Source organism: Dermacentor silvarum, chromosome 3 (assembly GCF_013339745.2).
Source record: "Dermacentor silvarum isolate Dsil-2018 chromosome 3, BIME_Dsil_1.4, whole genome shotgun sequence".
NCBI lineage: Eukaryota > Metazoa > Arthropoda > Arachnida > Ixodida > Ixodidae > Dermacentor > Dermacentor silvarum.
Window position 1 is genome coordinate 230,614,629 of NC_051156.1, and position 23,942 is coordinate 230,638,570.

A 23,942-nucleotide genomic window follows, 5' to 3' on the forward strand; every position below is an offset into this window, starting at 1 on the left:
AGGCGAAGCATGAATTGCGATAGCAACTTAGTAGAGAGCTACACGGAGTAAGGATAGTAGTTTTATCCGCTGTACAAACTTGGACATGCAGCAGCACCGGCAACACACAGCACTGTTGTCGACGCCGTCGGCGTTTTGCCCGCGTTCGCACAAAATTCGTGCGGCGTTGGTGACTGTTGCCGGAGCCTCTGATATAAATAGGCACTTGGTGCCGCAGTTAACGTCGCCTCCCTTCCCTGCCCCCCCCCCCTCCCCCCACTGCCTTTCGTGCGTCAGAAGAAGGCGCGTTTGCTCTACATATATGGTGATTGTAAAGGAGGAAAGAGACGCCTACTTCTGCAGCCCTTAAGGGAGCACGGCACAGAACGCGCGTTTGTTCTCCGCCGTGCGTTCACTCCCCGTGAAAGCGCGCGTCCCTCGCGCCCTTTCACTCGCACATACAGCGTTCGGCGGCGCGCGGCGACGATTTCATCTCCATTGACGTCATACGGAACCTCACGGCGACGGCGACGGCGACGCCGACGGCAGAAATCTGCTTTGGAGTGTCCATATAATTGCTATCGCAATAAAAAGAACGTTTCCACTCCCCCTGGAACCATCATTCGTTTCACACGTTTTAGCACATCTTTTCCTTGGCCTTCACGGTACAATAATCGATACGATGGTTCTGGGAACATAATGTTTATTAAATCAGCGCTTATACGCTTACGTGTTACAGTAGCCAAATATTCAGTAGAAAAGTTGTGGTTTAAAAATCTAAACGCCACGACCACTTCACGTAGAACACGCGTAACACCCACGCGTAACACGCGTAACACCCACCCTCCCTCATCGAGACAACAAAGTTAGGTAAAGCATTGCTCAATCGAACTTGAATAACTGTTCGCAAGAAAGGATTTGTGGTGTCTCGCAAGAACAAGAATCTAGAAACCAGTTGCTTTAAGAATAAGTTTGGTAATGACAAGCCTCCCTGACCTAACTTGCGAAACAAGTTGTTTCTGCTTGTTCTTTCATATTCTGACTGCCACACAAACACAGCGAATGCTCTATGAAATTTCTTAAAATTGAATCGGGAACAGCTCAGGACTTGCATGAGATACCACAGCTTGCTCACTAAGAAGATTCTGCAAATTGCTGCACGTGCAAATATTGAGAGGTCACGCCCGGCCCACTTGTCAGTTTGAGCTTTCAATTCCTGCACCTTTCCATTCCACAAATCTTTGGTGTCTCGATGAGTGCCTAACGGTACACCCAGGTAAATCCCAGGTGTGAGCGTCCACTGCATACCTTCAAAAACACGTGGCGTTGTCTGCCACTGGCCATGCCACAAACCGACACATTTATTCAGGTTTATATTACTACCTGTCATGTCACAAAACTCACGCATAATTTTCATAGAAGTTCGAACACTCTCCTTATCAGTGCAGAAAACAACGACATCATCAGCGTAAGCTAATAAACGCACTTCACATCCTTCTAGGCTGAAACCACGCACATCCGGACTATCAATAATTTTTTTTACATAGAGCCTCTAGGTATAACGCGAACAAAAGAGGTGACAGGGGGCACCCCTGACGCACAGATGAACGCACTTCAATCCTTTCAGTTAGCTCATGGTTGATAATGAGGTTAGTTGTGCAATTGTTATATGCCATTTTAACTCCCTCTGTTATTAATGATCCAACACCTACATAATCAAGAATTGAAAATAGGAGATCGTGACATACTCTGTCAAATGCCTTTTCTAAATCAATTTGTAACATAGCGACTTTCCTAAAATCAGCGTCACACGTTTCCAGTATGCTACGAGCCACATGGATATTAGTAAATATCGACCTCCCTCTTATCCCGCAGGTCTGATGCGGTCTTACTAAATCACCAATAATCCCTTGTAGTCTCCGAGCAAATATCTTCATTAAAATTTTATAATCTACGTTTGTCAGCGTAATTGGTCTGTAGCCTGTGATTCTGTTACGTTTATTCGCGTCATCGCTTTTTGGTATCAAGATTGTGTACGCCCTTTTAAAGGACGGTGGCAGACGACCTGCTTGATACGCCTCCTTAAAAACATGCTCTAATACGATGGCTATCTGCGCGCAGAAGGCTTTGTAAAAAACTGCAGTTAAGCCGTCAGGTCCTGGCGATTTTCCAGCGTTAAGGTATTCTATGGCCATTTCTATTTCCTTTGCTGTGATATCTACTGATAATCTTTCTGTTTCTTCGGCGTCTAATCTAGGAAGGGGAGTTAGAAAATGGCTCTCATACCCAGGCTTGTTCGGTATTCTACAATTGAATAGCTCTCTATAATGTTCCTTAAATGCATAATTGATTTCTTCTGCATCTCTACATATTTTGCCTTTGTATTCAATCTCAACTATTTCGTTCCTCCTCGCATACTTTTTCTCAGCTCCCAAAGCACGCTTTGTTGGCATTTCATCGGCCAAGATCTTTTCCGTTCGAGCGCGTACAAGCGCACCACGGTATTTTTCCGTGTCGATAGCCTCAAGTTTACACTTCGTTCTTCTTATTTCTTCCATAAAGGTGCCTGGCGCCGCAGTTTTAGCATCCAGCAATTCCTGTAGCATTTTTTTCAGGTTATTTTCTTCTTGACGCTCTTCAAAACGCATTTCTACTGCTCGCTCTATGGCATTCATTTTTACGCCTTCTTTAAACCTCTCCCATCGCTCACACCATCCTCTTTCATAGCTACTGTTTGCTTTGGCCATTTCTGTTCGTACGCTTTTTAGAAATTGTTCGTCCTATAAGAGTCTCGCGTTTAATTTCCATGTTTCCCACTTCATTCTAGGTCTTACGGTGATCTTCTTCCCTATCGTGAAGGCTACTAAACAATGGTCGCTAAATGCTATATTCAGCACCTTGTAATCATCACACAGTGTGGCAATTTCTTGCGAAAGGTACGCTCTGTCTAACCTTGCATGGCTATTGCCTTGAAAATGAGTATAATGCCGATTATTACCTCCATTCACGTAATGTGCAATGTCCTCCAACAGGGCTCTTCCTATGGCCCCCCTTAACGCTCTTATCAGTCCAGTATCCAGCATGCGAACGATCATCAAGAGTTCAAAACGCAATTGAAATCTCCTAACACTATCAAATATCTGTCTGTTTTCATGTACTGCGATATTTCTTGAAAAAAGCTAAGCCGGTCATTTACTTTTGTTGGTGCGTACACACATATTATTCGGAATTCCTTGTTGCAATATACGAAATCACAAAACACGAATCGTCCACTCTGACAACTTATCACTGTTTCTTCCACTATACCCAAACCTTTCTTAATAAACATACAGCATCCGGCCGCTGTGCCAACAGCATGCATGGCTAACGCATACACTATAGCGGTCACTAAACTGTACAACCATACCGTCAGTCTGACTCTCACTCTCTATTTTAGTCGCCTGAATCGTCAAGATATCTAAATCTTCCTCTAACATTACGCGTCGGAGCTGACGCTGTCTGCGTCTCGCCCTGAGACCTCTAACGTTGAGCGTTCCCACGCGCAATGGAGCTAGCGACATAGCCATTTCAAATAGCAAGAGTAAAACAACGGCAAGGCGTCCAGCAATTAGCAACTTTCACAAACTGAGCGTCCCTGTCGGCACGACAGCTTGAACGGGCACCCGCGACGCCAGTCGCGTTGGTCACTGCGTCGCCTCCCCTTCTCGGGTGAGCGACGCTGACCTTTGCGCTGGGGCGTACTTTCCTTTCTTGGCCCGGGTCGACCGGACCTCCATCCACTGCGGCTCCAGGCGTTGAACACTTTCCCCCTGCGTCTCCTCATCTGGAGCATCACGTCGATGCCGTTTGGAAGGCAGGCTCCTCAGTGGCCGTCTCATCAGGCGTCTCATATGGTGTGTCTGGCTCCGCGACCATCGCCACGTTCAACTCGTCACGCCCATGATCCGCGTTTTCGGGTGCAGGAGGTGTCCTCACTTCTTCCTGCATTCTTCTTTGCCTCTGCTTTCTTCCTGCAGTGTCGTCCTGTGTCGACGCGGATGGCGTTGCCACCTTTTCCGCGTCACTAGCCACCTGTTCAGCCTGCGTTTCTAAGGACGCTGTCAGCTTCTCCGTTACCTCTTCCTCCATCAATTCGAGACCCTCGTCTTCAGGTTGCTTGCTGCCAGTAACTCTTGCATATGTACGCACACAGCCTTGTGCTTCATGGCCGAATTCCCGGCACTGAGCACATCTTGGCACTCTGCAGTCTCGCCTAATGTGTCCTTTGCGTCGACAACGAAGGCAAATTGGAGCTCTGCCGGGAACGACGACGAGCACTGAACCACCAAAGATCTTGAACAAGTGGGGCAAAGCGTCCGGTGTTAAATCCTCTCGGAGCGTCATCCGCACAATACGCGCAGTGGACTCGGCTTGTTCAAAACCTCTCACCTTCCAATCCTCTTGTCGTACTTCTTTCACTTCGCCATAGTGGTCGAAAGTCCTCTTCAGTGCTTCCCCGGTAATGTGGAATGGCACCCAGTGCACTTTGAGTGTGATGTCTTGCTGTACAGGGTCAATGACGGCGCAAAAACGCCCTTTGACCTCCAAGCCACCCGCGTTAACCAGCACTTCCTTTGCCTCTGGCGTTCTTAGCTTGATCAGCCACACATGCGTCATTTGGAAGGGCCCTATACCAGTCACGTCTTTCAGTACACCCAGCTCTTGCAGCGGGTCACGGAAGTCTTCGAGGCGATATGGTCTCCCGGTCACGTCACAGTGTAAAAACAAACACTCCTTCATAGTTTCTCCTGATGGCAAAGTCGGTAGTACATACCGATAACCCGGTGGGGCGACAGAAGACCTGTTACCACGGCCAAACGCGGCCGCTGAACCTGCTCTTGCAGAGCTCGACATCTTGCGTCCGAACGCGTCCGTGTCCAGAGGCAGACTGATCAGCCATACAGCCACGCTTCCAAGGCTTGCATTCATGCTAACCATATGATTGCGTTCGAGCGCCCTCGGCGAAAGAAACCACCTATAAACGCGGTACGCGCGAGCGGCCCAGCGTGGCGCCAGCGGTCGAGCGCTGTATCTACTAGCAATTTGAGTGTGGCAAACGGGAGGGCAGGTAGGTGAATGGCCTCGAAGTCCACGCAGAAACAAATATAGGAATGCTAGGCGCCGCCACGCCGTTCAAAAATCAGGTGAATGTTGAAGAGTGCGACAGTGACTAACGTAACAGAAAATTATTTTAAGAATGGGGGGGGGACCGCAAAAAAGCGTCAAGAACTAGTCGAGAGCGCGTCTCGTCACTGCCCGATCGCTCAACACCCGACGGCCGTGGCCAGTCGCCTAGCTGAGGCTCACCTACCCCGTCGTAACACGTGCTAACTTGGATTTCTCATAAATAAATGAAACACAGTTTCATTTATTGATTAACTTTCTCTTCAGAATAAGCTGCAGGTGTAAACCTTGCGTCCACGTTCATCTTTTGCGCGCACACACGTTGAAATCTGGCGCACGCACGTACGAGGACGGGGAGGCGATAAGGAGGCGAGTGCGGCACGCAGTCGCGTGACTTCACTAGGGACATCTCCGCCTCGCAAATCTAGGGAACCGCACAAGACGACATCTGGCAACGCTGGTGTGTTCTGGTGGTGATTTAGTCGCTCCCGTTTCAAACTGGTGCGCAGTGATACTTGTGTGCCGTGCGCCAGCTCTCCTCGGGAAGAGAGAGGGAAATAACATTTATTATTGCCTAAAGGTCCTACTTCTGGTAGGCTCCTGACCCAGCACGTGCGGCACCAGAAGTAGCCACAATCCCAGCTGCTGGGACGCTGGTTGAGTGGTAGTTTAGAAAATGTCCACTTTCTGAAGATGGAGTTCGCGGGACACTTCCACAAGGTGATGGATAGGCCCCGCACGCTTTGCAAGTGCGTATAGTTTGGTGCGACTAATGTGTGTGTGCTTTTCGTATGATTGAGGCGTCCTCTCTCGAATACATGTAGGATTTTCAAAATATGTAGCCTTCGTTCCACTGCCGCTCTTTTTTGGGGTTGTGTATTCGGCAGGGCAAAGGACACGAGGTCCTGGATTCTCTGCGCGGGAGAGCTGGTGTGCTCTCAAATTTCCCCGCAATCCTTGTATGCGTACGTGTGTGTAAAGGCAGCTCATCATTTTGAATATCTCTGCAAGCACCTTGGCTGGCTGTTCAGATTGTAATCATGTCAGATTTACGTTATAGCAAGCATTTGAAGCTAAACATTTCGACAGAATTACCTGCCCCCCACCCCCTCTTTTGTCTGTCTCGAACAGGTGCCCTGTCAAGTGTTTCGGCACCTTACGCTCTCTCCACCTTCCTCTCCTTTCTTACGATGGACCTTTTAAAAGCGGCACACCGCCACCTCCAAAGAATGCCCCCTGAAGAAGGAGCCAAATTGGTTCCGAAACGTCGGGCTAGTAAATTTCCTTATTTGGTTGGAGTCAATCTCTAAGTCTTAGTTATAGCAAGCATTATCGCAAGCAATAGACTGATATCACCGACTGATCTGCGCATGCGCCAGTTTTCCGAAAGTAGCACGATAGAATAAAGAACCACTGCCACCATCTTGGTTGTAGTCAACTGGTCAACCACACCACCGCAGTCCCCGCTCGTTGAGTATTGCGCACGAGCTTCCCAGACATCTCTGCGACTCCACCACCGAGAAAAATTCGTCATGTATTTTACAAAATTACATTGGCTGTTCATTGCAGCATGTGTCGCAAACATTTTAAAGCACCTGCTGCTCTTTCATTTCGGTTGTTACGCGTTGAGTATCGAGCTTTGTATGTAGCACATGCTGATGTACGCGGTCGTTTTGCGTTACTATTTCGCACACGTGCATCTCGGCGACTGCAACGTTATGTTTGCTTAGCGACGGATATAATAGTATTTGTATACCTGTTGGAGACAGGTTTGAAATGCCGTTTCGGTAAAAGCGATATCTAGAAGTTCTTAGGTAAGTTAGGCGGCGTATTTACCAGCGGAGCTGTTTTAAGCCGGCCGTTAGTTGGTCCGTCGCGGACAAAAAGTGTGAGCCGATCGTGGCTAAGCACGGTTCGGACTACTTAAGCTTAGTCAGTCATCGATAGCCAATCAATAAAATGCTGGGGATGATTTGGTAGTTCTTAGCCTAGACCAAATACATGGCCAATAGCTCGCGATAGCTAATTGAGAATCGATCAATAATCAATAAATTCCGGTAAATGCTGGGGGCGACTTGGTAGTGCTTAGCCTAGCCCAAATACGTGGCCAATATCTTGCGATAGCGAATCAATAGCTAATCGATAATCAATAAATTCCGAAAAATGCTCGGGATGACTTGGCATGCTTAGCCTAGCCCAAATACGTGGCCAATACCTTGCGATAGCCAATCGATCAATAATCAATAAATTCCGGGAAATGCTGGGGATAACATGTTCCGCTAATCCATAAATGCTCCTTCCTTGCATGTCTCCGTTACCCTTTGCCACTTCAAACCTCGCCTAATTAGCATGCCTCCACCCTTCCTTGACCGTCAGTCTGTTGCAACCCTCCCAAACAAAATTGTCGATAACAGGCGGCTGCTCCAAATCTTGTAGGTGCGTTTAGGTCAAGGCGTACATGATAATAGCTTCGTCATTCAGATGCGTTCGAATTTCTAGCCATTCTTCCTGTTTGCGAACATCCTGCATGTAACAAATTTTACCTTCTCTATTCTTATCCTTTATGAGCCTTTTCGTAACTCCTTGCGGTCTAATTCTGCAGACAGACACGAGCCTTTATTACACACCAGGCTTCAAGAACATGCACTGTATCCGCCGTAAATTTTATTCACGCTATTTATTCCTCTTTAACAGGAACAGCAGTTTTTACTTAATGTTCTGCATAAATATGAATAGGCATAGCTGTATGACATGGTGTTACGTTTATTCAATCCAATAAGCAGCACGAATATGCATGGAGAGAGAAAATTGCAAAGCTAATTGAATCGCGATTGCCTACATGCTACACTTGCAGCATAGTCCACACCTCCACCAGTGTCACTGTTCATGCCCCCAATGCCAGCTTTGCCTATGAACCTGTTCAACTCAACTTAATTTTCCACATTATGTGCCAGCTCAACAGTCGGGACAATTGGTACTTCAGCACTGTTTACGTTTGCACAAGACAGCGGTGGTTTAACTGCACCGGAACATCATGCTTCAAAATGTCATTCAAGTGTTGGCATTTACACCAACTTGGAAATCTCTACCCAAAGTCGAAATTCTGCTTTCGTCAGCCATCAAAAATAGCCAAGTTATTTCAGATGCAGTAAAATTTGTTTAGCAGTTGCAGTGATGTGTCTCAACATTAGCTTGGCAGTTGTTTACCAGGTTCTAAGGCTTATCCGTGTGCAGTGCGCGCAAGCGACCCGTACCGTACCGGCGGCCAACCCCTCCCAGCCCCAGCTCGTGCAGCCTGGGATCCTGGTCATGCACCACATCAAGTCACTCCAGCAGCTCAGAGCACTCATCGGACAACTCCTGAGGGAAAGAAATGACAGCTATACAGATCACAAATGCAGCAGCAATTGCTTTGTCAAATCATTCCATCATGCACTTTGCTGCTGGCAACACAACAGCTGCGCTAGTTGGCTCATGCTCGATTTATGAATTTCCCAAAGCATAATTTTCATGAAAGTTCCAATATACAAATGCCAACAAAAGCAACACTAAAGCTACGCATTTTGGTCACTTCTGTGGCAGTGCGCTTGTTTGCATTAAACAAGAGTGCCAAAGAGCAGAATGGGCCTGCCTCCACAACAAGTGTGGTATCAGAACAGGCGCAACCCCGTATATTGTCTGTTTTGCACCGATAAAAATGTAGTAGAGTATGCCCCAAGAGAAGATTCAGAACAGTGTTAATTACAAATAAGGCACTTTTAGAAGACCATGCATAGTAATTATGGTGCACACCCATTGTCTGCTCCTTTTATTATTACACAGGCAAGATATCTTGTAGCACAGGCTGATTCGGGACAACAATGCTTAAGTGCACTTTCCTATCTCTTAAAGAAGCAAATGACAAAATGGAACAGAAAAATAAATCATTACAAATTAGGAGGAAAACACGTTTGAAGTGTTGCTGCATGTCTTGAAGTGCCACACCTCAAGCTTGTCTGTACATAGTCTGGCCACCACTGTTCCCTTGTTCAACTTTTGCCTTCCGTTCTTGGCTCCTGTTACCATGCACATTATTTTCTTTGTACATGGTGCTTGCTTGCTGTAGGCTGCTATTATGCACAGCAATAGAAGCCAGGAGACTGCAGCAGTCACAGGAAAACACAACATTGCAAGCAAGCAGCACTGAATTCAAAAATTGTTCTTGAGCAAGTCAGCCGATACATGGAGAAGCACAGATAAGAAGCACATGCTGTTGTGTTCCTTGCTTATCTGCACTAAAATGGCTTTCACAGCATGGGATTGACAGAGGCAGGTTCAGCAAACAAGCTAGGTTCTTGCTTGCACTAAGTGAACCCGATATTTAATTGGTTGCACATCATACTGCAACTTTCATTTCCAGACACTAAGTATTTTAGACAGGCTGTCCAGTCCGGCGTTCACACATCACCACTCGACCCTGCATGCCCCCGCATATATATATTTTTTTCATGACATGGCTGATATGTGACCCTAACAATAACCACAACAGTTAGAACAACCAGTCTAGTGCGCAACTTTCATGGATACCCTACTCTGCCCATTTTTAATGTGTCCATGGCATAGTTTGTTGACATTTGTATGATGTGTTCAACTGAGAGCACAAGATAGGCTCTTCCCAGACTTCATGACAAGCATGCAAAAGATGGCAGACTGGCAGAGAGCCCACCTGCAAAGGACAGGCCTGACTAGCACTGCCAATAAATGCTAAGGCGGTAGCAAATTCACTTTTGCATACAAATACCGCAACAGTTCTAAAATAAAGTGCACAGAGACAGCTCACAAGTTTTCATTGTCGAGAGGCGTCCAAGCAGTAAACACATGTGATGTCAAAAAATATATTTCCACGACAGACGCTTCAAACAGGTAGACCTGCATGATCCTTTTTTTTTTTTTTTGTTCACGTGGTTCATGAAGTACAGCAAGGAGTGGAATGTTGCAGTCAAGTAGAAATAAAAAAAGCATGAACCAAAGGCCTATTGAAAGCAACCTGAATGAACATAGGTACTACCAAGATTTGCATTCCTTTTAAGCTTGACACTTCAATCAGATGACAGAAGCTGCTTTTTACCAGGTCCAAGCAAGTGCTAAAATTGTTAAAATACATTACATTTACCTTTTTGTGCTTTCTATGCACACACCATTTGATTCCAACATAACACCTGGATGCACATGAATGCATCCATGTTATTTCCCACTTTCCTTTAAGTTTGAAAACATACAGGTTCTTCAGTGGCAAATACACAAACCTACATATTTAAAGCTCATTTTTGAGGCCAATATACAAGCACAGCATTGTAACAAGAACATAAATAAATGCATTGCAAGGTAAGGTATTATTTGTTAGTTTAAATTTCTCAAGAACTAACAAAGTAATTAGAAGTGTGGTGAACACTTTGAAACCTTTGCGTGAAGTACACAAGTGCAAGTTACTCCTGATGAGAACGCTCCAGTTCTTTTGATGAGAGGGCTCCAAGCTCCTGGAAAAGATTAAAAGAAAGGAAGCCATAACAATCAGATGCACGATTGATGTCAAGTGTTTGCCTGTCAGGACAGGGAAGTATGGAAGTACTTTTTTTTTTTTTTCAGCTGCAATGCTACAGAAATGGACGTAGCAGTGAACAGGGCATGCGGAGCATGAAAACACCGAGCTGGCAGGATTGAACATTAGATGTGCGACAAGAGCTGGACACCCACTGGGAGACACTGTGCATTATATGTGCACCAACAACACAGGCATTTAATAAGACAGGTTTTGTCTCACGCATCTGGGCCTGGAATAATACATTCCTTATGGCCCTCCAGAATTGGCAATGGTGGTGCAGTTCGCTTTCCTTGCATGCTGGGCAATCACTTTTGCTCAGCAAGAGCTAAACCACTTGTTTGTCTACCCAAATCAAAATGCATCACATAGCTTCCCTTGTCCAGCAATGAAATGCAACAGTTAAAAAAAAAATTCTTTTTTCCTCAGAGACATAAAAAAAGATTCAAAATTAAGTGTTGTGAACAGGTACTGTCCATGCTGCTTTCCAAACAATCATGTGCATCTCATCACTCAAGCCAGAAATGAAAGAAGGCATGTCATCACTAGTCGGGGGCCAACTGCAGAATCCTTCTGAATGTAACTTGTGTGTCAATGAATATGTTCACCAGTCAATTGTAGTTTTCATTTTGGACTAATAAAGCTCACCAAGCTCGGTTCTCATCTGCACTGTGGAAAATAAGATCTCTCGTCTGAGGGTGACATGTATTCACTGTCAAAAAGCCCCCACTGTTTTGAAGACAAGACCACGGAGTGGATGCTATCGTTGAAAGATGTGCTTTTCACACTTTCTAGCCAAAGGTGTAGAGAATGCACAGAAAAGAAAGGAAGCAAGAAATGCCATGGTGTGCCTGGAAAATCAGACCAACACACTGACTGATGGAAAAAGAACATGGCACTTTCAACCGCACTTTTCACAACACAGAGAGTCATGCTTTGCCAAACCTTGTTTTGCTGTGGTTGATGCTGTTTATCGCTGTTTTTTTTCCTGTGAGACTATTGTGGCCACTGGGTGGCGAGATGAAAAACTAAAATATGGGGTTTTACGTGCCAAAACCACGATCTGATTATGAGGCACGCCGTAGTGGGGGACTCCGGAAATTTGGACCACCTGGGGTTCTTTAACGTGCACCTAAATCTAAGTACACATTTCGCCCCCATCGAAATGCGGCGAGATGAAAGGATGCTAGCAACAAAAGCAGCAGTTGCCACGGAGCGGGGCTCAGTTGAAGAGGGCTCAACCTATGCAGCAGGAGCTTTTCATAGCTGCAGTAGACCTCGCTTAATTAAACTCGAGTTAATTTGATCTCAATCGAAGGTCCCAGCTTGTGCCCACAGATGTGCCCAAATGAAGTGCAATTTGTTCCTGAACCACCATTCCTGCCCTCCCAGGAAGTCTGCACGCCTGACTTTCCTGGGCCAAATGACCTCAATCTACATCATGGAAATAATAGAGTTGTGCTTTACGAGGCATGTGGAGTACAGGAAAAATGCTATTCAAGCATTGGCTGCAGAAAAAGTGGACCAGTCATGGCGTACATACATATTCGTCAAATACCAGTTACCAAAATAATTGCCTATTTCATTTATACAATACTAATATTACATGCAAAATTAATAGCAAGAAGTCTGCTTCTAGCAAACTGTGTGAGAAAGAAGTGCTACAACTTATGTCACTACTCCCACATAACTGCTGAGATTATTGGAGAAACAGCCTTTTGGAACAGGTACTTGCGCAGGCAAAAAAAGGAAGTTTGATTTAGCACAGCAACAAGCACTTTTGGCACAGCGTTCAATATACGAGGGCGAATCAGAAAGTCTTTGGCCCTATTTTTTATTAGCCAAAGTAAGGTAGTTGCAAAGGAAATGGTTATGCGCAAACAAAAAACACGGACACAGTAATAGACGCGGACGAGCGCAAACTTTCAACTGACTTTATTTTTTTCCTGCGTTGTCAATATATACTCTCAAGTAAGGTACATACAGGTAATTACAAATATTCGCACCATTTTACGTACCTATATTTCCACATCGCCCCCACACCGTTTGTCCCATTGCAGCACTAAATTTGAGATGTCCCTATTCGTCCGGCTGACTGTGGAACCACCGTCGGACTTGGCTTCATGGCCTTTTGCAAACTCACATTTCTCAAAGCAAGACACCTTTCCCCATACATTGGCTGCATTTCCCTGAGGATTTCGATGGGTCCCTTGCCCCATAGAAAACAAATCACACTTCGTTGCTCGTACGCTGTGTGAAGCACAACTGCCATAATTGACAGCAGCGCCATGCCGCGCAGCAACCGGCAGATAAGGGTGGTCCAAGAAAGGTCCACCGCTGAGAATTCGCATTTACAGCCGTAATTTGGCTAAAAAAAAAAAAAAAAATAGGGGCAAAGACTTTCTGAGTCGCCTTCCAGATAAGGTCTCAGTTTTAACTGAAGTAGTCAATAAATGTTACGTAGCTGGCTTTATGTGCATCAATGAGGTATTCAGGCTAAAATTTTCTAGCCTATTTTCACTACTTTTAATAAAATGGCCTTCCCCATGCGTATATTGCAGTATAAACTCGCTTCTACCATTTACACTTGCAAAAGATGTGCATTTGGCATACTTCAAGCCAACCTTAAGAATGAAAGGATGTTTGATGAACTAAGGCATGTCAACCAGACTCCTCCCTAGGGCATGCATGACTAAACCGAAGTGACTATGAAGACATCCACAAGTTTCTTCTAATGTGCACAATCTACCCAGCATAACTGTACCGTGGAACATGTGAAAATTGATTAAATTACAACCACGGAATTTGATTTTCCAATCGTGCAGGGTTGCAAGAGAGGTCCGTAATGACAAGCAAATTATACATAGGCGGTTCAGTGCGCATATTACACGATACTTTCAAAGTGGCATTGATGCTAAACAATGTGCAACCACACATTATATTTTTCATCCAACATCCTCCTTGAGAGAACTCTGTGCCACAAGGAACTGCAGCACAAACGGCCCAGCCACCCCAAAGCAGCCACACCAGAGAGAAACTCAACAAAAGCACAAGAACAGTGAATGGAGCACGATTACGGCCATGCCACCAAGATGATGAGGAGGAGGACGGCAACGTGCTTTAGGCTTTGGTTTCAGTTTTACTATGCTTCCATTCTTATGCTTCGATTGGCGCAGGCATGGCATAGTTTCCACAATTTTCCACTAAAATGTCATTTTGGAGCGGACAGTGCAAAGAACCGCTCTCGGCGCAATTGGTGCAGCCATTGGGGTCATTACATGCCAAATAAACCAGTGTTTTTTCGACCATCACAGATATAGTTGAAAAATTTTCCACATGTTTATTGAAGTTCAAAACTCGTTCTCATTTTTTTTCCCAAAAAAAGTTTGCTAGCATTCTGGTGAAAATTTATTGTTCTTTCCCAGCTGAGCTAAAAGGCATCAATCAACATTTTTTTTTTTTAATTGTACATTGTATGATCTAGCCGTTCAAATGGAGTGTACGGCAATACAATAAGTGATGCGACTGCCAAAGTAACCAATATTTCAAATATATGTGAATATGTTAGGTGCTTCTGGCACCAGCAAAAGCCGGTAAAATTGCAAACTTTGAACTTTTTTTTCTCGGAATGCGGGAAAATCGAGAAGGCGCCCAGTTGACATAGTATAGCTGAAAAATATTTTACGTTGTGAAGGTTCAGCTGATCACCTGAAAAATAACTGAAGTTATACTTTTTTTGCAAAAATATTCATGTTCAAGTTCAAAAAGTTCGCTTTGTTGTTCGGCTTAAAAATATGTGAAATATAATTAGATAGCTCTACATGTCTGCTATTTATGTGAGAAGTTACAAAAAGGTATTTTTTAAATGCAAAAAATTATTTTTTGAAATTTTGTGCCAGCACCGGCTTCTGACATGCGCCCAAAGCTTGCCGGCCTGGGTTGCAGACGACAAAGCTGGCTTCGTCTGCAATGTAGATGACAGAGAAACGGTGTCATGGTCTGCGTTTTATTGCCAAGAGACGCACGCTGTAACGCAATGCGGCTTGGTGTGTGCCAGGGGAACCATACAGCCAATGCACATGGAATATCACGATGTGTTGAATTCGTTAAAATGTATGTTTCATGCAGTTTATAAAACGAAATATTTGCACTAAAGTAACCAGTAAATCCAGAAAGAGCACCGATATTGTTCATGCAAAGCATTTTAAAAGATATGTTGCACTGCTATACAGTGCGACATATCAACATGCATTGCGACACACAGAAAGCAGGACACTTTGTGCCCTGCTTCCTGGAACCCACAGACTGTCATAAGACGATGCAAGTAGAAAAAAACCCTCATAATTACAGCTGAAAGCCTACGCGAGCGTGAACAAAGTCTTCTGGTGTTGCTATCCGACAGCTTGAACATGCTCGGCTATAAAATTCATATGTGTCCTGTTCAGGATTATGTGCCCAGACGTGGTTGACGTCCACTTTTTGCATTCATGGAAAGAAAAAATATGAGTCGAGGCTGTGGCACTTGACGTTGCTTGTCTTAAAAGAAAGCCAGTCACAGTTTATTCAACAGTTTCTCGGGCTCATTTTATTAACAATCTCTCCTTGCTAGACGGCAGGACTTCATGTACAGGGCGTTTCACTTAAGGTAGTGGGATAACTTGTGGACGTATGACACCACAGCAGGCTTGCATCCTTGGACAGAGCTGGTCACAATTTTACTTGGTGCCTTTTTACTTTTGGAGGAGGCTATCTGAGACCTCTCCTAGAATCGAGTGCGGCTAGCCTGCTGAAATGTGCCTCGCCAATTGGTTATTTAAACTAGCCTGTTGAAAACTATAGAGAAAGAAGAGGTTGAGAATGCATGAGGCAAAGACTTGTGCTAGCGCAAGCTTAGAAGTTCGATCAATAAACCACAGCTGACGAACGTCAGTCTCCGTCTCCAACAAGCCTGCATGCCGTGAGGGCATGACATCATAAGTGCGGACTCATGACAGTGGGTGGCTATTCCTCTTATAACCAACTTGGAGTGTGCAGACCTCCTGGTAAGTGTTTGTCCCCACGTTGTGCTAATGTGTGCCCTCCCGAGAATCGAACCAACTCACCATGGCCAGCACCAGCAAATGCTGCTTTATTAACAAAGACAGGTCTGCACTTGCTGGAATAAAGGTGAGCCACCTGTTGTGTAAAAAGTGGCCATCACTAGGTGCTGTTCTCGAGTGAGAGGTGCTCACAGTTCAGGTGCAATCAAGTGTCACTCTTGCCAACCTGTAGCGGCCGGCCCTATTAATACCGGTGCAGGATGGAGGTTAAATAAATGTGCCATGTACAGGGTAGCGAAAGTGAAACACACAGAACGTCAGAAAGATGGCACAACTGCAGGCTTACAGTATGGTATGCACGGTACGAACGAGCGAGCGGCGCATATAGCACCGCCCAGAACCGGTGCCCCTGCATGGGCACTCGTGATACTGCATAACTTTGCAAAGAAAGTGAAAACACACGTGTTTGAACAGCTCTCTCGTTTTAAACAAATGATGCCAATATAAACACGACTATGTGAGCAGGCCATGTAATGCGTAGGATGGATAACCGGTGGACCATTAGAGTTACAGAATGTGCACCAAGAGAAGGTAAGTGCAGTCGAGGACGGCAGAAAACTAGGTGGGGTGATGAAGTTAGGAAATTTGCAGGCGCAAGTTGGAATCAGCTAGCAGAAGACAGGGGTAATTGGAGATCGCAGGGAGAGGCCTTTGTCCTGCAATGGACATAAATATAGGCTGATGATGATGATGATGCAAGCAGCGTAGACATGTTTCCGTGAGGCTACGTTCATAGTGTCGGCTCCATTGACAGTCGCCGATGGCTATGAGCCGGCGGGCCTATCTCGCTGGGTCGTCGAATGAGACGGGTAGCGTTTGCGATAGGACCGCATGCAGCTTGTAATAAAGTGCCCATGTTGGTCAGCACAACGTGTACACGATTATGTCGCGCTTAAATTGCAATACATTTGATTTTATCGACACCAACGGACGCGAACGAGCAGGCCAGACGAGCTTTTGCTGTGAGACGGCATAGGCCTAGGTTGCTGGCCGGTAAGTAATCAAGCAGGTAACAAATTCTTGCTACGCCTGATCTTCCAGTGACGGCACACAATTTTGTCATAGACCCCCAGAAATAAGATGCTCAGCGCATCCTAAGCCCATGTTTTAAAAACCCACCTGCCACTTGCACAAACCTTGGACAACTGGGTATGTGCAACTGAGCATGCGCCACAGATATCACATCCCTGGAATGTCACACTGGCAAGTGTGAACAGAAGGGAGGAACAAACCGTTGCTTTCATTGAGCTACACACAATCATGGCAGTAAACATCAAAGAAAGCTACAACCGATCCGCCAATATTTTTGTGTTGAACAAAGTGTCAAAACCTGCTTTCTAGTGGACACCAGTGCCAAAGTTGGTGCAATGCCGCCGACGAATGCAGATCGCCAATGCCATTCTACATGCAATGTGGAAGCCATGAGTGTCACACAAATCGCAACATATCGACAGTGATTTCTAACAATATACTCTAGCCTGCACCGAATCTTTCAATGGATATTCATTATGGTGATCTTATAAGGAGACATTTTTTGCCACTTTCGGGCTTCTTGTAAACTAGCAGAACTCTCGGCTACAAGATGCTACCATGCACTTGAGCATGCATGGCATCACAGCCAACGCAGACGTCAATGCTGCTTTGGCCAGGACAACGTATGTTCACCCTAACTTCAGGGACATGTTGATTTTCCCTGCCTCATGTCTCTTGTGAACACCATGCTCCCCATCAAACACAGCATGACATGCGACATTCGGACCACCCGTCCATGCCTGCCCTCATTCCCTGCCACATAAGACACTGAACATATGCTCAAGCTCAACATTTTGTGCCCAAATCCACAGTCATCCCTGCTAGTCCCAAAGTCTACCCCATGTGGCTGGCACCAGTGCAGCAACTATGTCGACAACGAAGTACTATCATTGCCAGACTATCATGAAAAACTCCCGATACCACGCATCCGAGCCATGCATCCGTACCAACTCGCCCAATTGTCAGTGCTACTCCCGATACAGCTTTCTGCTGCTCAATACGTGCCGCATAAAAGTGTTTTTCCGAGCGTGAAAATAGCCCGCGAATACACGCAAAATTGCCGCGCGACTGGCCACTCGAGGCACTTTGGTGTATTCGCAGGCATCTTTCACGCTCTGAAAAACACTTTTATGTAGCACGTATTGAGCAACAGAAATCTGTATCAGGAGTTTTCTGATTGATACTTTTCATCTAACTAAGTTAATTTAGAAGTTGACTAGTTAATTAAGACTAATTGTCTAATTAGGCAGAATGCAAAAAATCTGATAATATCCAAGTGCCAGCAAACAACATTACTTTGGTTCTATCCAGCTACGTAGCATTTGCGTATTTTTAATGTTTGGCCTAAGTTAAAGAAGTCGCAAATGGTGTGCCAGTTGTTTTCTCGGCGCCACACAAGTTATTGGGGCTATGTCCATGAATCAGCCGCGTTGACAAGCTCGGAAGAAGCACACCGGCCTTTGCGTAACATGTGCAACTGGCATTGTATATAAAATGCCACTATCGTGTGGGAAGACCTATGCAGGTCAAACTGTACGCTGCATCAACAGCCAAGAACAGGAGCATGAAGTATCATTAAAGAACGAAGGCAATGCGCACTTACCTGTGCATTGCATTGCCTGCAAGTATGAGCCACAGCTTCGCGAAATAAAAATGCTGAGCAATGCAAGTGACACGCTGGCACGAGAATTGTTGGAGGCTTTCCATTTGAAGAAAAAAGGCACGAACTGCACTAGTCTCTTCGAAAACCATTTCCAACTGTTTGACACAATGCTGTGACTTTTTAACGTGCCTGCTGCACGCATGCTCAGGTGTTGTATTCCTGTGACTTCGCTCTACAAATGAACAGTTCAAGTTTAGCACTTGCTCTGTTCTTTCTTTGTTTCCAAAACGCGCTTATATGTACACCCTGCCTATGCTTTGTTTACCTATCCAAGGCTCATGCACTTACAATCTCAACACAGGAGCACAAAGTGCAACACAATTACCAGAAACTGTGTGCCATTTGTTCCAATATTTTACACGTGCAATGAGACTGTTGCAAGGTAGCACTGTGGTTCACAACAGCGTTGCAGATCTCATCCTCTACAGGCGTGTGTGCATGCTCGCTCAAAGTGTGGTGCACTCTCCATGCACATGTTGCTGCATGCCTTGTCATGAAGCAAATGAGCAGAGTGACTCAGCTAGGTATGGCCATTTGATGTAGGAGACAAGTGAAAAAATATGCGGATCCCATGCACTGTGGGAATCGATGTAAGTGACACTTTCTATGCTAGTTGCTTTGACAATAATCAGCGGTAATGTTGACGGCAAATGTGTAATTTCTTCAGCATTCAGTCCAAGATGAGAGTGTTGAGTTGATCTTAAATGTTACCTTGCATGCACCACTGCTGTTTGTCTGCATAGTGCACAGAACACACAGGGAGATGCATTTGCTTGAGGCATTGTTGTGCGCCATCGTTCATAATCTCCGAGAGGGTAGAGCATTATCATAGCCTTACATGGCACATCGCATCGTGGCAGAAGTGATAAACTTTATTTTAATTATGGAGGTGTATGTGCCAAAACCACAATTGGATTATGAGGCACGCCATAGTGGCAGACTCCGGATCAATTTTGACACGGTGTTCTTTAACGTGCACCTAAATCTAAGTGCACTGGTGCTTTTTAATTTTGCTTCCGTCGAAATACGGCTGCCACGGTCGGCATTGAAACTGCGACCTTGAGCAATGCCGTAGCCGTCAAGCTACTGCGGTGGGCACAGAAATGTTGGTTTGATGTATGACTGCTCCTTTAGTGTCGCCTAGACCCGACAGTGTTATAATGTGGCTTTGCACATGTACACCTTGGGTCAGTTGTCTACATAACGGGGCCCTGAACCACTTTTTATCGAAGTGGAGAAAGATATTTGAAGTGAAAATAGGCTATTTCAGAAATTCTTTGCCGCAAAAAGTACTTCAATGCGTTCAGCAGAAGCGGAGTTATTGGCAATCAAACACTGCCTCTGCTGTGCTCCCCTTCCTCCTTCAATGCCTTGCACTGCGAAGACTACGGCGGAGTGGGGCGGGGCCACAACGCTCCACCTTCGAAATATCGCTGTGGTCCGCAGTTCGAATTTCATTTTGGATTTTAACATAGACGCCAGGACTTCCAATTTTGGTGCCTACAAGGCACTAAACGTAAGCCAAACGCGATTGTCCACAGTGAGCAGACAGTGCACTCGTGGCGGCACCCTGCGGCGGCCGTGGTGACCACAGCGACCTATAGCAGCCGTGTATTGGAATGTGCTTTATTACGTAATAAAGCACACAGAAGAGAGTGAGGATCATGGCTTCTGTTGAAACGAAAAGAAAGGTAACTTTGTGCTCCGCGAGCTCCACGCACCGCCTACGACAGCAAAACTTGGCTGAGGTGTTCTCAGCAGTGTAGGCTACCTGCGGACTATGTTATTTCACCAAGCCCGAGAGGTGGTTCAGAGCCCCTTTAACGAATTTGCATGGTGTTTATTTTTCAGAAATAACAGAAGCGTACTTTACCGTATCTTCAGTTTACCCGCAATCATTGTTTTCTTGCCTTCTCACGTCATCTTTTCCCTCTCCGCCACATCCCCCTGTATGGGAACTGCGAGAGTGGCAAGGCTCATTCACTCATTTCGCAACTGTGTCGGTTTCTACCCATTATCTGCCTGCTCTCCCCCCTCCTCTCTACAGTTCTATCTATGTCCCCTCTGGACTTGCACATTAGTAGACACGTAAGCGCTGCAGTTTCTGCAATGCGATGGAGGGGGGTCACGGATAATCACAGCTGTCAAGAGGCTAATGTGGCGACACCCAGGGAGCCCCAGAGGGCATTGTGCACATGCCACGAGATGGAAAGGTACAAACGAGTTTCTTGCGTCGACTTTCCTCTCTGCCATGCTCCTACCATGTATATATACGCTCTGAACCACCCCCCGACGCAGCGTGCAAGACAACAGCAGCAGCACTGTAAAAGTCAAAGGCAAGCGAAGCTTCACTTTAGAACTATGGCGCCATTTGCTTCAAGGTGGCAGACCCATGGGGTCTCAACGAAAAGTGTCACGTACTGCTTGAAGGTAACATTAGGTGCTTGCATAATAACTGCCTTCTGTCTATGACCTTCACATGGAAATGCTTTATGAACAATTCACAACATCTGAGAATACGGCAGTTCAGCAAAGTGGTGTCTCAAGAGCATTCACACAAAATGAATGAGTACTGTGCTGGATACCACACAGCTGGCAGAGCAATGGCTCAGTCAGGTGCTTGTGGTTCCGGGTACAATCTAGAGAGAAACAATTCTTATTCAACCAAAAAATGCCTTCCTTGGTTGGACTGTGCTACATTCACATGGATCCTAGCTTTCAACAACCACACTTCACGGAAACAAAGAAACCGCGTCATGCAACTTGCCTTTAAGAGGTCAGCCAAGGGCAGTGCCTGGTCGGCGATGGTCTGTAGGTGTCTGTTTTCGGCAGTCAGGAGCTCCAACTTCTCGTGGAGCTGCAAGTGCACGGACTGTTTGGCTGACATGGCAAAGTGGCGGCAAGCGTGTTACCTGCTCGTTCTCTTTGAGGGCCTTATCGAGTGCGACGCGCCTCTGTTCGGCAAGTTCCTTCCAGTACTGGGCCGGAACACGTTCTGCAGAGGGAACGGCAGCTTACTTGAGTCCCTTACCAACGAGGCACACAAAATCTGACAGTACGCAAGCGCAAATAAAACCAAATTAGGTCTAATTCTTAACCTATGCAAACGAATGCCTGCGCACGCGGCAGCACAAGTGAGGGCAGGAGTTAAAAGTACCATTGGCCATCAAATCGTAGGCGTCGCACGATTCCGATGGAGCCTTTCCACCAGTTGGAGGCGCTGAATTCTCGGGGTCTGCAGGCTTCTGGCCCTGAAGAAGCGCATGTGCCGTCACTACAAAACGAATTCAAAAACCTACGCGTCCTACTTACTTTCAGACGACTGAGGCACATCAAGCCATCGGCGACTGAAATCCCCTTTCGATTAGCTGCTGTAGGCTGCACTTCGCTCAGCGCTTTTCGTTTCAGACCCTGCAACAATAATTATAGCAGTAAGAATTGGGACCTCCTTTTGGAAGGCTGCCCGCTTACGAACCCTGCTTGTCGCCTTCATTCTTGTGGCCGAAAACTGCAGGTACTGTAAAGTAGGCTAGTCACTATATAACTATATCGGTATTGCGCGCGCTATTCCAATCCCAATAGGCGTACAAAGAAACTCCATATGGTACAAAGTACATGTGCAAGTCTGGATGGATGAGTGAATAGGCGGAATAGGAGAATACAGGTGGATAGAAATTATGTGTTTAACCTTTTTGAAAGGAGTGGTAGTAGATGCCACCAAGCAACGTTCTTAGACATCAGTTTCACAGCTCCCTATGCAATCATGGAAGAAGGAAGTCTTTTCATTTAACCAATGGACCATTATAGTTACAGAATGAGTGCCAAGTGAAGGGAAGCGCAGTTGAGGACGACAGAAAAGTATACTCCATCTCAGAAGTTCCCTTTCCATGGTCACGGTGTAAGTAGAGTGTACACCACGTGTACACGTGGTGTACACTCTAGGTGTAAGCAACACCGTGTTAGAGTGTACTAGAAGCTTGCTTCTAGTACACTCTAACCGTGTCCACCAACGTTACCACCATAGAGTTTCACACTATAAAACCTAGTGAGAAACTCTATGGTTACCACGGTGGAAGAAGATAGGTGATCCGATGGCGGCGCGAGGAGCGGCCACTTAGTGTGACTCTACGCACGCCGCTGCCACAAGGGGCAGCACATGTTCTGGGGGTCACTTTTTCGCTCGCTTAATGCTGGCGCTTTTATAGGCACGCGCGGCAGAGGTGCTTTATTTCGATGCATATATGTCGTTAGCCTGCTTAAAACGACTCTATTTGGTTGGAGGAACGTCCCTTTATATTTCTGCCGACATTCCGATTGACTCCGATGCGGCGAGCAGCGGCAAGCGCAGCACGCCGTCCGCTCGAGCAGACGACGCGTCTCTCTCGTGTTGGAAATGACGGTATTTTGACAGTAAGTGGCATGAAACCTTCTACCTGCTCAGGATTTGGCATCTGAATAACGAAAATTTGCACCTGTTTAAGTATAGGTGTTTAAATGCTGATGGAGGTTGTAAATTATCCACTCTTGTGCCGCTGCTGCAAGGCCTCCTGAACACCTGCTGCCCCTAGCGGCGGCGCTCACTTACGGTCACACGAAGTGGCCGCTCTCTCGCCCCAGCGCGGGCGCGCCGTCGGAGCACCTTTCTTTTTCACGGTGTCCACACCGTGAACCAGTAGCGCACCCAGGATGTCTGCCAGGGGGGGGTTGACAGTTTGCCAATACCATCTAAACAGCACTAATTTCGATTTCTTCACGGCAAATTGTAAAAAAATGCGCTTTTTGCGAGTGTGCAGACGATTGCGCGCTTACATCTTAGTTGCAGTACTCAAATGCGTAAGGAAAGAAAAGGGGTTAAACAAAAGGTGGGGTTAAGTCGGCCTCAGGGGGGGGTTACAACCCCCGAATCCCCCCCCCCCCCCCCCCCCCGTCGGTGCGCCACTGCCGTGAACGTTACTAACCAACGTAACGCTGAAAATGTTGCGACTGCAGCGCCGCTAGTTCCAGCGACCGCCACTTGGACATGTACTGCACAAGTAGAGTGACCTAGAATATTCTAGGTCACTCTAGCACAAGAATTATACTCTATCCAGAACAGTAAAGTAGCTACAGCATGCAGCATGATAATTACAGTACTTAAAGTCATCACGTTTTAATATTTTTATTACATCGGGAAGTTCTTGCTAGATGTCGTTGATGCAGCGTTGGTTAATTTTTGCCATGCGGCCTCCGCGGCCTCGGAATCTCCGCCGCTTCGGTGGCAGTAAAGCCCCTGGAAAATGGGCTTTAGGTGGCAGTAGGGTGCCTCGATGTCCTCCTCCCCTATTTTGCAAGCAGAAAAGTATCTATTTAAGTTGTCTCACAGGGAAATTAAGGACATACTTTGCCGCGAATTAAGACACAGAAAAGGAAGAAACATAGATGATGCATG

The 23,942-nt window shown here is 46.1% G+C and overlaps 2 protein-coding genes and 1 long non-coding RNA gene across 6 annotated transcripts; 1 reads left to right on the plus strand and 2 right to left on the minus strand.

Moving 5' to 3' along the window:
* Positions 1-3,415: 3,415 nt before the first annotated feature.
* On the minus strand, positions 3,416-5,095 carry LOC125944451 (uncharacterized). Its single transcript, XM_049664961.1, has one exon. The coding sequence runs from the start codon at positions 4,954-4,956 to the stop codon at positions 3,811-3,813; it is 1,146 nt and encodes a 381-aa protein (XP_049520918.1). The 5' UTR covers positions 4,957-5,095; the 3' UTR covers positions 3,416-3,810.
* A 540-nt stretch (positions 5,096-5,635) lies between these two features.
* Positions 5,636-9,588, plus strand: LOC119446855 (uncharacterized). The gene is made up of 2 exons (XR_005190828.2): positions 5,636-5,891; positions 8,377-9,588. It is a non-coding gene; the product is annotated as an uncharacterized LOC119446855 (long non-coding RNA).
* LOC119446854 (geminin) lies at positions 7,200-22,145 on the minus strand. 4 transcript variants are annotated; one of them, XM_049664972.1, is made up of 7 exons: positions 21,990-22,145; positions 21,827-21,925; positions 21,672-21,765; positions 21,427-21,509; positions 21,282-21,371; positions 10,582-10,658; positions 7,200-8,502 (listed from the first exon to the last, which is right to left on the minus strand). In XM_049664972.1, the coding sequence occupies exons 1-6, from the start codon at positions 22,005-22,007 to the stop codon at positions 10,608-10,610; spliced, it is 435 nt and encodes a 144-aa protein (XP_049520929.1). In that variant the 5' UTR covers positions 22,008-22,145; the 3' UTR covers positions 7,200-8,502; positions 10,582-10,607. The 4 variants fall into 4 exon arrangements, with proteins under 4 accessions (XP_049520929.1, XP_049520928.1, XP_037567360.1 ...); XM_049664971.1 differs by lacking the exon at positions 7,200-8,502 and adding an exon at positions 8,937-9,281; XM_037711432.2 differs by lacking the exon at positions 7,200-8,502 and having other exon boundaries at positions 8,937-10,658; positions 21,672-21,759.
* Between the last annotated feature and the right edge of the window lie 1,797 nt (positions 22,146-23,942).